This window comes from Sitophilus oryzae, unplaced genomic scaffold, assembly GCF_002938485.1.
Source record: "Sitophilus oryzae breed Bouriz unplaced genomic scaffold, Soryzae_2.0 scaffold_465_pilon_pilon, whole genome shotgun sequence".
Classification (NCBI taxonomy): Eukaryota; Metazoa; Arthropoda; class Insecta; order Coleoptera; family Curculionidae; genus Sitophilus; species Sitophilus oryzae.
Window position 1 is genome coordinate 1,499,178 of NW_022147046.1, and position 15,532 is coordinate 1,514,709.

At 33.8% G+C, this 15,532-nt stretch overlaps 1 protein-coding gene across 1 annotated transcript in view; it reads right to left on the reverse strand.

The window, feature by feature from the left end:
* Positions 1 to 15,532, reverse strand: part of LOC115885903 (kalirin) — a 402,576-nt gene that overhangs the window by 317,572 nt on the left and 69,472 nt on the right. The window contains exons 6-7 of the mRNA XM_030904931.1: positions 14,760 to 15,004; positions 1,397 to 1,650 (exon numbers count right to left, since the gene is read on the reverse strand). Coding sequence (XP_030760791.1) covers positions 1,397 to 1,650; positions 14,760 to 15,004 — 499 coding nt within the window. The remainder of the gene's footprint in view (positions 1 to 1,396; positions 1,651 to 14,759; positions 15,005 to 15,532) is intronic.

The window sequence follows — 15,532 nt, forward strand, 5'->3', positions numbered from 1 at the left end:
GCGTATATCGCTGGCGGTAACAATGAAATACTGAAAATCGGAATTTTGTTTTATTTATACTTTCCTATTAATTTTGAAAAATAGCGGTAGCGATATTAAGCTGATAAGAATAGATATTATATTTTGATCTGTGTTGACTGAATACTGGATAAATGAATCAAACCCAAACTTGTTTGTCTCAAGTCTAAAAAAAGTATAAGTATACGTGAGTATTACGCCTTAACTGGGAACGGGGCAACGGAGACGGAGCGACAAGACTTGTTATTGTTATTGAAACTGTAATCACATCAGATTTAAAAATCACTGATATTAAAAAATCACAGTAACAAAGAACAGTGTGATTAAAAAATTATGATATCGCTCATCTCTAATTTGTGTAATAATTATAATGACTTAAGAATAATCTACCGTTTCGATTACTAAGTAAATCTACACAGTGCCCTTAAGAATAAAGTTTCATAATTACCAGAGAATACCATATTGTGCAATTGCCAAGTCATCATAATTATTACAGAAATAAAGATGTCTAATATTATATTAAAACGGCAATTTTTTACTCTATGTTTTTGATGGGATAATAATTTACAACAATTATTAGGTAAAGATGAAACACCTCCACTAAAAAGTTGGGTATTTATGAATTTCCTGTAAAGATTGTAATCAGAAATATGTTGAGCAAACTGGAAGATCAATATTAACTAGATTTAAAAAATATATGGCTCAGATACGATATGGTAGACCAGATAAATCTTGCGTTGCTCAACAAATGGTTGATAAAGATCATTGTATAGATGCTAATAATTTAAAATTAATTCAACAAGTCTCAAATTACAGGCAATTAGAGGCATATGGGAGAGTCAAGGATCAGCTAATGTTTAGCAGGGTATTTATGAATTTCCTGTAAAGATTGTAATCAGAAATATGTTGAGCAAACTGGAAGATCAATATTAACTAGATTATAAAATATATGGCTCAGATACGATATGGTAGACCAGATAAATCTTGCGTTGCTCAACAAATGGTTGATAAAGATCATTGTATAGATGCTAATAATTTAAAATTAATTCAACAAGTCTCAAATTACAGGCAATTAGAGGCATATGGGAGAGTCAAGGATCAGCTAATGTTTAGCAGGAATAAACTGCGGATTATAACAGATCGCTTGGCAGGACATATGGTTATAAAGTTCTAACGGAACAACCTCAGCCTGTATCAAGGAAGTCTTTGCAGTAGAATCTGCGATAAAAATCCTGAAACAGCGGAGCACAAAATATGTCACTGTGAGGTTCTAGATCTAAAGAGATACTTTCAAGCGTGTCAAAGCTTCATACAAACTGTTCATTTGCATTTTTTCGTTAATCACATATATTTAGCTATTAATAAATTTGTTACACACCCCGCGGCAAAATCTTTCCAAGTCCTGTCCAGACGACCCGCCACTGATCGTATGTGCGGCGCGGCGTAGTGTCCGCCCTCTATCAGTCGACTGGCCACACTAAGGATCCGGTTGATGTTAACGTAGACGTTCATCGAGGACATCGTGAAATGCTGATGTTCTTCTTGCAATTGTTTGGCGAGTTGGTACGTATGGCCTATTTCGACGTAGTTCAACAGGAACACGTCCCTGTTGTGACAGATCCAATCGAACATCTAAAAAGAAATAGGTTTCAATTTCGTTTACCAAATACAATCATAAAACAATCAAGGGAATACAGATGACTGATCAAGGGTCAATAAGAGGGAAAATAAAGGTCAAGGGAATATAGATGGTATCTTTATCACAGCTTAATACACTCATAAAAAGCTAGTTAACTCCGCTAATTTTCGCGTACCCGCGCTTGACCTGCCGCGCCGTGTTCTTGGCAGTCAGAGTAACAGTTGAGGTCGACGACTGAGCGAAGCCTCGACACAGCTTACTCATGGTATAAAGAAAACAAGGTATGATCGATAGCAGCTCCAATTTCGTTCAGTTCGCGCATACCACCTGTGACGTCACTAGGAAAATAAGGAATAAATAAAAAATAAAGAAAGTTGACAGGAGATCTGCATTTTTTGGGGTTATGGATAAGAATTGTTTATTTTTAAGACTTTTTAGTTCGTTTAATTTAATAATTACTAAACCCAGCAGTTCCAAAAATATATTTAAAAATAAAAGACAAAAATCCAAAATATTAATTATCTATTAACATGGATTTGGACGATAATAGGTAAGAATACTAAATTTATTTTTATATTCGGTATAAAATTGTTTATTAGGTTTTTAGTTTGCGATGTTTATGGTAAATAATTGTCATGTTCATTGTCTCTGAATTCCCATGAGGACATAGATGAGGATATCTATAGAAAAGTAACCACGAGGAATTGTTACATCATTTAAAAAATGTTGGGAAGTTGATTATTTCCCATCGAAAAAAGTAGAAAATGCCAATGCAGATGAATGTATTGTAATTGTGATAGAAGTAATTCCAAGGGTGAAGTTTATTATAATTAGTGGAAGTAATTCCAAGGGTGAAATTTATTATAATTAGTGACCTGTGCTTCTTTTTATACACATCGGGACAGGTCAACTCTGTGTATAGGATTTTAACGTGTAAGACAGTGATGTAGGCAGCTTAATGGCAAATCAAATGTATTAAAAAGAGAAAAAAGTTGGGTGGGTATGGGTGGGAACATTTCTTCTGAGCGGTATTGCCAGATTTTGCATCAAAATTTCAAACCGCATAAGTAGACGTTTCAAAAAAATGTGGCATCTAGGGTTGGATCTGGATTTTCAACAATTAGTTACTCATTTTACTACAACTGTAATAGATTACATTTAGCTTAAATATATTATCTTCATTTCAGTAGTATACATGAACATTTTTAACATAGTTTATTTTATTCTAATTTCTTTAAGACTACGATAATATACTGGTCGGCAAGAGAAAATCTTGGGTCGTTTATTTTAGTCATCATTTACCTACATGTCTAGAAGTGAATCGCTATGGCAATCTTGTAAGTCGGGGAGAGAAAATTATTACCTATCCACTTAATCCGGAGCTCAACTTCATACGCTTGGGAAAATTCTTGCTCTTTTCTCTTTGTTCATTTATACAATCACAGAGTCTATAGACTCTGTGCACGACAATCGGCACCCAAAGCCGTGTGTACATTATCGGTTATATCATTAAATAAACTAACCAAAAATATGCTGTATTACGTAGTAAATGCTGCAAATTCTATTGTCGACCATTCTAATCAGTATTAAATAATAATGGAGTGAGCCAGTGTGAAGTGAGACATTAAATGATTGATCTTTTTTTGTTAAATTACGTGGTATAACTTAACACAATGATGAATCGTTTAATGTTTCATATGCACCTCCATAATTATTTAATCTGTAATCATACTGATTACATTGTTCAACAACAGAATTTGCGCTTTTAGTACGTTTTGGAATTAATAGATTATCTGTCTTATTATGCAACTAAGGATGTACGTGTCTACGTAATAGTGCATCAGCATCTCTCAATATATATCGTATTGTACTGAACACGTTGACACACGAGAATCAGCAACCAAAGCCGTGTACGCTTCATTAAATAAACTAACCAAAAAATATGCTCTATTACTTAGTTACGTACATCCTCAGTTACATAATAGGACCGATAATCAATTAATTACATAATGTTGTAAATATCAAAATTCTATTGTCGACCGATCCGGATTAAGTGGATAGGTAATAAACTTCTCATTTTTCTCCCGTATTTTATAGTCTTTTCTCTTTCAGTATATCGTATTGTACTGAACAAACGTTGACTTTATTCTTCATACACACGACAATCGGCATACAAAGCCGTACGTTGTACGTTTTATTAAATAAATTAACCTTTTTGTTTATTTATTGGTTCGTTTATGCTTTATTTAATGATTGATATTATTTTGTCAAGTTATACCACCAAGTGCTATAAACTAGTACAAAATTAAAAAACTTAATTTTAAGTAAAGTTCTTTGAAATATATCTGTATTACTATTATGAATGAAAACTCTTATCCATTTTTAATTTGGAATTATATTAATTGCCATGTGTCATGTTTTTATTATTATTGTCAATTTTCTGCGGATAGCTGATAAATTAATCTATTGTCAATTCAATATGATTATATTATGATGTTCAAATACCATTTTGTTATTCATAAAAACGGCCTTTTTATTACTTCTCTGTCATACTGATCCATCAATAAATATTTCTTACGTGTTGCAGCAGACCAGCAAAATTTATTAATTTTATGGTCCTTTATATTTACTCATCCCTGATTCCATCCAATTATGGCCGCTGATGAAGCGGGAGGTAGACGTTCGCTTTCGGTCATAGGCGTACTGAAAACTAAAATTTCTTATCCTCGTATTCAGAATTATAAATAGCAATAAAAAGGATAAAGATAAGTAAAACTTTATACTGATAAGTTTGCTGTACCAATATTAAAAAAATTGGTAGTAGGAAATATTATTTCATAATATTATGACATGATAATGTTATAATGTAATACTATAAAGTAAAGTAAAAGATTTGAAGTTAACATCTCCTTTTTGCTGCCAGGGCTAATTTGGACGGGGCCTACTTTGTTTACGCGGAATCCGAACAGCGGTCCTCGGTCAATGACCGAGCAAGTGTCTAAATCGACTCTTACTCACGAGATATCCGATCTCATCCGGCCTTGAACCGGCGTGAATGAGCAGTGTGTGTCAAAATATTTTACACTTTTGCCTTTATTGGACAACAGCACGATACAGAGTTTCGAACTGGTCACCCGTCTATCCACTAGTATCGCCTTACGTCGCTTAACTTCGGTGTTCTAATGGGAACCGGTGTTTCGACGTAGCTGGACCGTTGGTTGCCCGTAATACTATAGCTACAACCGTTATAACACTAGTTATACCACCCCGCATAAATTCAGTATTATTATAAATAAGTAATTTATTTCACACCCCTTAAAGTGTAGCACAATTAGAATCATAAAAACGATGCCACTTAACAGTTACATAATGTTTATAATGTTAATTTTAAAGGTCGTTTTACATAAAAATTGTTTATCTGTTTTTATTTATGATACAAAACCCGCTTGATCATAAAACTTTTTGATCATGTCGATGAGTTTTTTTTATATTGAGTATGTATGGGGCTTAAGAAGCAGCGTGGTGAAGGCGTTGTTCCACTGTTTGCATCTTAAACATTGTCAGCTGTCATAAAAAGATTATTATTAAAATTCTAATAAATTAAATTTTACAGAATTCATAAGCAAAACTTTTAAACTAAAATTGGCTGTAATACTAAATCTAAATGAAAATAAAATATTAGTACGCCTATGACTCAAGAGTTTGGTTTGGTTTGGTGGCAACACGTGCGAAGAGATATGCATGGCTTCCACATTTCGAGAGGCGGGGTGAGACAAATCAAGTGGTGGGAGAGAATATGGCCGTAGATGCCAGGTCTAGGAAATATTCCCTAACATTAAGGTTTCTATCCAGGAAATACCTTTTTAGAAAGCATATTTTTGGACACAATTTAGTGTGTGTATTTAATTTGTTTTCTCAAACTTGGCATTTCTAAAAGTATCATCAGATAAATATTTTAAAAGAATATTTTTTGTTGGTTGACCGTGCCAACCAGGCTTCAGGAAATTTTCAAAACTTCATCTGGCAACACTGACAGTATCGAAGTCCTAGAACGGTAGACAGAAATCAAATCAGTTGGATTTTGAAAGGGGTTGGGTGTACATCATTCTACAATATATTTACGATTTTGAAGGTTATCCATACATCTCGAGACGTTTAATCTTTTAACAATAAAAATAATTAAACGTCCGGTTGTATCTATACTGCTCATGTTTTTGTTGCTGTTTCAGCATAAGTTAAAACAAGCATTAAAAAAATGACTAAAAATCAACTTTAAAAAAGGACAATTAGCAAAATAATTATAAAAAATTAAATCAAAGGTTCAAAAATACCTCCCTGTTGTGCTTCGCAATAGCCAAGACGGTTATAAAACTCTGACCTAACTTTAGCTAACATAACAGCGGGGATATTTTCTAACGACTGAACGATTTTTAATCGCAGCTCGTCAATATTCATGGGTCGTTCATGGTTATGGCCATAAATGGAGTTTTTTACATATCCCCACAGAAAGAAGTCATTGGGCGACAAATCAGGAGAACGTGGTGGCCAATTAATTGTGCCTTGTGTGGAAATTAGCCGATTGGGAAATGTGGTTTGAAGGAACAGATTTACGTTCCGCGCGTTATGCGCAGGACAGCCATCCTGCTGAAACCACACTTCCTCAAAATTGATTGGCAAATTTCGAACTGCTGGTACAATTTGGTTTTGTAGCATATCCAAATATTTGGCAGCTGTTAACATACCATCAATAAAAAAAGGCCCAATGATATGATTTTGCAGCATGCCAGCCCAAACATTTAGTTTTTGTGGATATTGTGTCCGCAGTGCCATACTAAGGTGCTTATTTTCTCGAGACCAATAACGTACTATCGAGGATTGTGGTAGCCATGTAAGGGAAACGAACTTTCATCTGAGAATAATATATTTTCCAAAAATAAATTATTCCGATCGGCTCTTTCTCTTACAGCCTCGCAAAACTCCAGACGTCTGTTACAATCTGCGGGAAAAATTTCTTGCGTGGTACTGATTTTGTAGGACTTTTTTGATATCCATGCCTTTTTAAAACTCTGCGCACCGTTCGAGCATTGCAACCAACTTGTTCGGCTATATTTCGGCTTGAACAAGGTTCGCTTGTTTCGACAGCGGCACAAATATTAATTTCCTTGTCGGGAATTACCTTCTCTGCGCCTTCCTTATTGTCACAATTTCTGCACGCCGCAATGCAGCCTGTTTGCTCAAATTTATGAACAATGTTGCGTACAGTTGTGGCATAAGGCACAGGGCGATCTTGAAAGGTGAACACATAACGCCCAATGACCTCTTCCACACTTGAGGAAATGTAAAACCATTTAACGATATGCACCTTCTCTTCGGTCGTATAAATAGCCATTTTTGAAACACTTAACGTACACACCGAAACAGCTAGGCGAAAAGAATGATGCAAAAATAGTTTGGATCTCAGGTGATCTATTTCCTTTCCCCACCTTTTCATCTACATAAAGGTGCGTATTCACTATCCGAACGAACGAATGCTACTATCCAACGAGCGAACGTCCAGTCTTGTTCGCGCGGTTCTATAATTCTCATTCGTTTGCGAACGTCTTTGATATACCGAATGGAAACAGATGAGGGAGCGAACCGAATGGCGAACGGCCGCATGCATTCGGTTTGCTGTCCAAATATACCGAATTTCATTCCTTTGTTCTTTCGGATAGTGAATACGAACCTTAACATAAAGCACCGCCCCTCTCAATGCGTTCTCCCACCATGCTTATGCTTTACCTTGCCCACACCCGTAAAAACCGGCAACACTGTATCGGTCGCACCGGCTTCTCGCCGGCCCCTTTTGATGCTGTCTCTCTGTCTGTCAACCGGTCATTTATATTATTCTCTGTCTTACACGTTAAAATCCTATACACAGTAATCAAATGACCAGGTCGGTATGTAGATGTTTCAGGTTTTGAGAATAAATCGGTTGAACGAAACCCAAAATTTAGAGGAATATTTGCATACCCAGAATATGCCCATCAAGGATTATAGCTCAAATTTCCTTTAATGGTAGGCAATTATTCAATGCAAATTAACTTTTTAAGTCACTGAAATATTAAATAGTTTACAATATGGTATATCACTGTAAAAATATATTTTAGGTACAATTAGGGACCGATACATTTCAAAAATATTAGTAGAATATTATTTTATATTAAATGAGGTATTGTACCAACAATTAATTTATATTAATACTGTAGATTAAAAAATAACAGAATAAATAGTTCTTTTTTTATACTACAAAAATAAACTATAGAATACAACAGTATTTAAAAAATTAAATAAAAAAGTTACGTCCCGGCCGAGATTCGAACTCCGGTCTCTCGCTTCCTAGCTCAACTCTTTACGCACTGCTCCACAGTAACTTGCTTAGCGATAATTCAATGACGGTATATAAACAAAAAAAAAACAAGTTTATTACAATATCTTGACGATTTGAACTGGCGATGGCGCGCGGAGCGTGCTGACCAATAGCGCCTGTTATCACCTGTGACGTAGCGACCAACCTGCGCAATATCATACCTTATATTCTCTGTACCATGCAGCTTACTCATAGACAGCTACTCAACTCGCGACGATTTACATGGAACATTTCGTACCTACTTCGATCCTCGCTTATCTTACGCAAGTGCGATGTCGATACGAGAAACGCATCAGAGCCGTATTTTAAATTTTGCATATTTGGAATAAAGTCACAACATATTTAGCAGTTAGCTAGAAAACATCGGTAAATTATAAAAAAAAAGTAGAACTTATAATTATTGAAGGTATTGCATATTTTCTTTATACAAAATTAATCTAAGAAATACCAAATTATTCTAAAAAGGCGATGTTTTAGTAATAATCTTTTTATTTTATTTTATTGAAATACAGCTTATTAAGAATCATTATTATTAAGCAATAATTTATGCCTTTCCAAGGAGACACGGAAGATATTGACAGATTTGAAAAAAAATACAAAGACTCTTATATGGTATAGTATCTTTGAATAAGAAGACTAAGGAAGGAGCATATCAAAAATCTTAGGTACATCGCGATGGGCCTCAAATATGGCCGACTTAAATTCCGGTTTATCAGTGTCGTTCTAATTTTATTTAAAAAATGTAAAACTATGATGTAGGGTAGACGTGGGGTAGACTCAATAATTTGTTGTTTTATTTTACGTTGTGAATAAATGTTGGTAGTTATTAAAATTGTTATAAAAATATACCGTATGATCAAATAAAAACGGCGTCAGCGATGGCTATGAAATGAAGGTCGCTGTCATTTTATATGTAAAATTATATGGGGAATGTCAACGATGTTCATTTCCAAGCCAACTGGACGCCGTTTTTTTTTCGATCACACGGTATAATTCTAATAAAAATAGATAAGTTATAATAAGTATTTATTAACACAAACATCCGATACGCTACTGAAGCAGGTAAGTCAAATTAACGTATCTAAATTCTTTGACATCTAATCTTTGACAAGTAATTAATAAAAGCTAAAATGCAAGAAAAATATACAATTTAGTTAATTTAAGTGAATTTCATAAATGATCGGTTTACTACACGTATGTATATTATACAGGTCCGGTAATAGGATATCTAGGCATAGGAATTACATGCATTGGAATGAAACGCATATAAAAAGTCTAAGCTTAAACAGAGATGGACAACAACTTCCCCGTTTCCACTTCCACTACGACTGTCGAGTTAGACAAACTCCAATAAGATAACAAATTTTGGAAATTCCGCCGCCTCCCATCCACCCATGATATCCACCTGCCCTTTATCACCATTATTTTATTTCCTTCCTGCGCCTCTCCGCAAAACGCCATCACCTCAGTCCACACAGAGTTGCCAGGTCTACCGGTTTCGTCTGTAAGCTACCGATCTACCGATTTAAACAAAAATCTAACGATATGTTCAACTGCGTCTTTAGGCTAATCTGACTTTATTATTGTTTATTAAATTTTATTTAGTAATCATAGGTCATCGTTCTGTCTAGTTGCAGAGTGACAAATATATTCCTACAAATCCTTATTACTCTTTATTAGGCGCGGTATTGGCGATATGCCCGAAGATGTTGATATCTTTTGAAAAGATTTTGTTTCATTCATTTACTAAAGTTAAACCCATATTTTCCCCCAAAAATATAAACAAAAAACAAAATCTAAGTTAAGAAACAAACTGAATACGAATAAATATTTTAGTGCTTTTCCTGTCAAAAAATATATTAATATGAAAAAAGAGTTGAGAGTTGCTACAGCTTTCCCATTGAAATGAAATTAATTTTAGATATCACTGATCAAAATTTGTACAAAGGTAAAAAGTGACTGATATCCCTACTTGTTATAGTTTTTATTAATATATTAATATTGTTTAATTCAATATATTTTTTTTAATATTAAATACATACCGCCATTACTCGCTGACGAGTATTTGACACGCATCAGAAGATGGTCACGCAAGGCGTTTTCTTTCATGAGCTTTTCTCAAATAATTTTTTTAAATATATCTTTTCTCATAAAATTTTTTAAATAATATACCTCTACTGAGGTATAACTACTCGGTTGAGACCGGGATTCATCCACTCCTGGATATAGGTCTCTCCTATCCTTTTCCATGAGTCCCTGTTATGTGCTATATTTAGCCACCGTTTACCTGCCACTTCCTTAATGTCACGCAGGGACGTGCCCCTGCCCACGCGAGCCTTATAGCTTATCTCCCAAGACCATACTGGGGAAATCACTGTCCCATCCCATTCTCATATCCAAACCTCAAAATTTTCTAATCAAAAGCGTGGCCTTGAAATTACCAAACCTCTAAACCACGAAATGTCGAACCTTAAAACAAAATCTACCCCAGGCGAGTAGAACGTATGATTCTGTAGAATCTCGCACTGAATATAATATACCTACCTATTTCTAATTCTTGTTATATTTACTATATTTGTATTTTATTTGAGTGATCTAGTATTACGACACATAGGAATACTAATTTTGGACTTAAATATTATATTTTATTTTGTTTCTGTACTTTTGATTTTTGTTGAAGATCTACCGAGAATTTTGTTCTCGTATGGAATTATAATCTAATAAACCTGGCAACCCTGTTCGGCTACTCCTTTATAAAGTTTTTTTCGGCCTTCTTCCTTGTCGCCGCCGCCGCCGACCGACCGGTCAGTGTCGGGGCGACTGCAAGGAAGATCGTACAGTATTGCCATTTCATAGAATTGCACTTGCTATTTTAGAAATGATTTCAAACTTCTGCATGTTACTTTTTGTTTTAGAAAGAAGTTGTTCTGTGCCTAGAGAAAACATTCTTAAAATTGTTTTGTACTTTATTTAATATTTCATTAAGTAGGCAAGATAATGGGATTAGAAGATTCGGGATTTAGGATAAGCCAACATAATTTTGATTTAACAGAATGGCAACACTGTCCTTCGTCTTTCTATTTTTTTCCATTCTATTCTATTAGTAGCCGGTAGCCCCCACACAAGCGTCTTAAAGAATAGATAAGTTATAATAAGTATTTATTAACACAAACATCCGATACGCTACTGAAGCAGAAGCTCAAATTAACGTATCTAAATTCTTTGACATCTATACAATGGTAGACAAGTAATTAATCCGTCTCTGTTGTGCAAGAAAAATATACAGCCTTACCATTTAAGTGAATTTCATAAATGATCCTGTTGCTACACGTATGTATATTATATAGTCACTTACTAGCGAAAAGTTGTTCCATTATTTCACTCAATTTTTGCCGAGATCTACCGCACGCTACAAAACCAACTATTTTAGAGTCTTTTTCGATAAATCGCGATAGTGTCACTGTTAATTTAAGTTCTGCCTCAATTTCCATCTAGATTTACTACCTTTATACAACTATCAGTAGTAGAATAAATAATAAATAACATAAAATAAGCTCCGTAAAGACTGACAAATCCACAAAATTTCAAATCAAATTCAAATGTGTCAAATGAATCGTCAAACAGAACTGGCAAAGATCCCACCAATCCCCACCCTAGAGAGCTTATCACCCATTATGCTCCTTCCTTAGTCTTCTTATTCAAAGTATAGTATATTATGTAGTATTTATATTTAGGATATTTTATCTTGTTAATAAAGTCTGAAAGAAATGCAATTCTATACATTTTAATTTATTAATTTTAAAGATATTAATTAGATAATGTATTTTTTAGATCTATTTGTATAGTTCTAGTTATCAATTAAAACATTTGTTATTATATAACCCCCAATACCGTACATAACGCCTAACATCTTATAATTTTATGTTAAACCCATGGTACAAAGAATACAAGGTATGATCGATAGCGGCTCCAATTTCGTTCAGTTCGCGCATACCACCTGTGACGTCACCAGGAAAATAATGAATAAATAAAAAATAAAGAAAGTTGACAGGAGATCTGCATTTTTTGGGGTTATGGTTAAGAATTGTTTATTTTTAAGACTTTTTAGTTCGTTTAATTTAATAATTACTAAAACCAGCAGTTCCAAAAATATATTTAAAAATAATAATTATCTATTAACATGGATTTGGACGATAGGTAAGAATACTGAATTTATTTCTATATTCGGTATAAAATTGTTTATTAGGTTTTTAGTTTGCGATGTTTATGGTAAATAATTTTCATTTTCATTGCCTCTGAATTCACATGAGGACAGAGTTGAGGATATCTATGGAAAAGTAACCACAAGAGGAATTGTTACATCATTTAAAAAATATTGGGAAGTTTATTGTTTCCCATCGAAAAGTAGAAAATGCCAATGCAGATGAACGTATTGTAATTGTGATAGAAGTAATTCTAAGGGTGAAGTTTATTATAATTAGTGGAAGTAATACCAAGGGTGAAGTTTATTATAATTAGTGACCTCTGCTTCTTTTTATATGTAGAAGTTTCTGGTTTTGAGAATAAATCGGTTGAACGACACCCAAAATTTAAAGGAAGTATTTGCATACCCAGAATATGCCCATCAAGGATTATATAGCTCAAATTTCCTTTAATGGTAGGCAATTATTCAATGCAAATTAACTATTTAAGTGACTGAAATATTAAATAGTTTACAATATGGTATATCACTAAAAATATATTACTTTTAGGTACAATTAGGGCCCGATACATTTCAAAAAGTAGAATATTATTTTATATTAAATGAGGTATTGTACTAACAATCAATTTATATTAATAACAGAGAATAAAAAATAACGGAATAAATAGTTCTTTTTTTTATACTACAAAAATAAACTATAGAATACAACAGTATTTAAAAAAATAAATAAAAAGTTATGTCCTGGCCGAGATTCGAACTCGGGTCTCTCGCTTCCTAGCCCGACTCCTTACGCACTGCTCAACAGTAACTTGCTTAGCGATAATTCAATGACGGTATATAAACAAAAAAACAGGTTTATAACAATATCTTGACGATTTGAACTGGCGCGCGGAGCGTGCTGACCAATAGCGCCTGTTATCACCTGTGACATAGCGACCAACCTGCGCAATATCATACCTTGTATTCTTTGTACCATGTGTTAAACCTACCAACGTACCTGGGCATATCCGGCTGGAAATCTGAAGAAACTAAAACTACAATTGTTCGAATTGTTTCTGCATTTACTACAACACAGCACTTTAAAATGCTCCTTCTTTGCATTATATGAAGTTATCCCCCCCAACGAAAAGGCCACACAATAATTATTCTAATATTAATGAACGCGGTACGGTTCCAATTTCTAATCACAAACTAATATGAAAAACTACCTACATTTATTTTTGATAACTCTGTTAAATAATATATATTTATTTATTGATTTTAACTGCTAACAGCGTTACAATAATACAAAAAAATTAATGTATATGTAATTGGGAGATTAATAAATTTAACAGAAATTGATATTTTAAATATAATTCTAACTATTTTGACAACAACCATTTTCCGACGCTCGAAATCTTTGCTCGAAATCAACAACCCCGACATTCAACTGTTTCCAAAGCCTACGATCCCGCTACTCGCAAACATCAGCGGACACGGGGTGCAGGCACGGCGCGGCGCGGCGTGACAATGACTGCCCATCACCAGGATCATAGGCGTCGATAACATATACAGGGTGGTCCGAACTGTATTCCGGAAACTTCGCCTGCATATTCTGCAGATAAAAATAAGAAAAACAGTTCGTAAAATATATGTCCTAAAATGCTTAGCTTCGGAGATACAAATTGTAGAAGTTTCATTTTTATTTCGATTTTTTCCAATTTAAAAAAATAAAAATTTCCCAAATTTATTATTTCAGTCAAATGTTTGTGTTTATTTTTTGTCAATAATGACATATTATATTGACTATTTTCATTTTAAATATCTTGAGAACGGTTGTTCGTAGCGATTTTTACCAAGAGACATTTTTTACGTAAAAAGTCACTAAAATGTTAATTTTTTCACTCAGTAGTTTTATACAGGTACGGACGAAAAGTTATTACTCTTCAAAACAGTTAACACATGTAGGTGGCGCCCCCTACAAATAGGAGTCATATTGACATGAAAATAATTTTTTTCATGCCAAAAAAAACCAGACACCAATTTTCATCCAAATATTGGCGGTATTTCAGAAATTATTTGTTAAAAATCGAAATAAAAATGAAACTTCTACACCCTGTATCTCTGAAACTAAGCATTTTAGGACATACCTACATTTATAAGAACTTTTTACTTATTTTTATCGGCAGAATATGCAGCCGAAGTTTCCGGAATACAGTTCGAACCACCCTGTATAGTAACTAAAAATTAAATATAGCAAACACGGAAATATAACTTTTAAATATTGACGTTCTGCTCAGTATAAACAAAACATTATGATCTTTGAAAGACTAAAGTGTATAAAGTCAAATCATTTTAGATTGGGCTTTTAAATTTTTCGAGATTTTCGCTATCCCGAGATTTAATATCGGGATTTCTGGGATAAACATACCCGGGGGTCCCGATTTGGAAACCCTAATTATAACTGTTTTTATGAGATTCATACAATTTAACATTAACATAAACTACGTTACCTTTTCGCAGTCTTGTTCAAACAGTCTCAACTGAAAGCACTGGTCCAATTTCACCTTTTTATGGTGCCAGAGTTGAAGTAAATGTTGCTGAGCGGTGTGGACCGCTTCGAGATTCTGTATAACTAATTTCTTAATATCCTGAACATCAGGACTTAATGTATCTGGACTGTTCCCACCCCCTCCCCCTTTGTCGTTGCCCTGGCCCGTGTCGTGTGTTCCACAGGCGTTTTGTAGCAACCGTTGCCCTAAAAATAAATTATTGGTTACAAACATTGAATATTATAAAAACAAAAGTTCAGAAATTCAGAATAAAGCACGAAAAATCAATAAAATGCTTTCAAATCAATTTTGTTTTGACTTTTGAATTACAAACAAAATTCTTAACAAAAATTCAATTCAATTCGTCTTAATTATGTTGTAATCTATGCTCGTAATTTTGTCACCGATTTTTCACTTTTTAGACCCAATCCAAAAAAGTGCATTGGGCATCTGTAGTTACTAGAATAAAAAACTTGGGAATTGTGTTTAAGTGCAAGTCTAAAGTATGTACTAGGATGTATTTTAGGAAAATATTTTAACTTCTATAGGGTGGCTCAAAAAAGTGTGAGTGGATCGGGATGATTTTTTTAAAGACAACACCCTGTATATTATTGCATTTTTAGCTTCCTTTCAGATCACTTTATATAATTCTAAGATATGAGTAAATATATTTCGGAAGTTTCAGAGGTATTAATAAATAAATAAAAAATATATATTTTTCAGCCTCTCTTAAA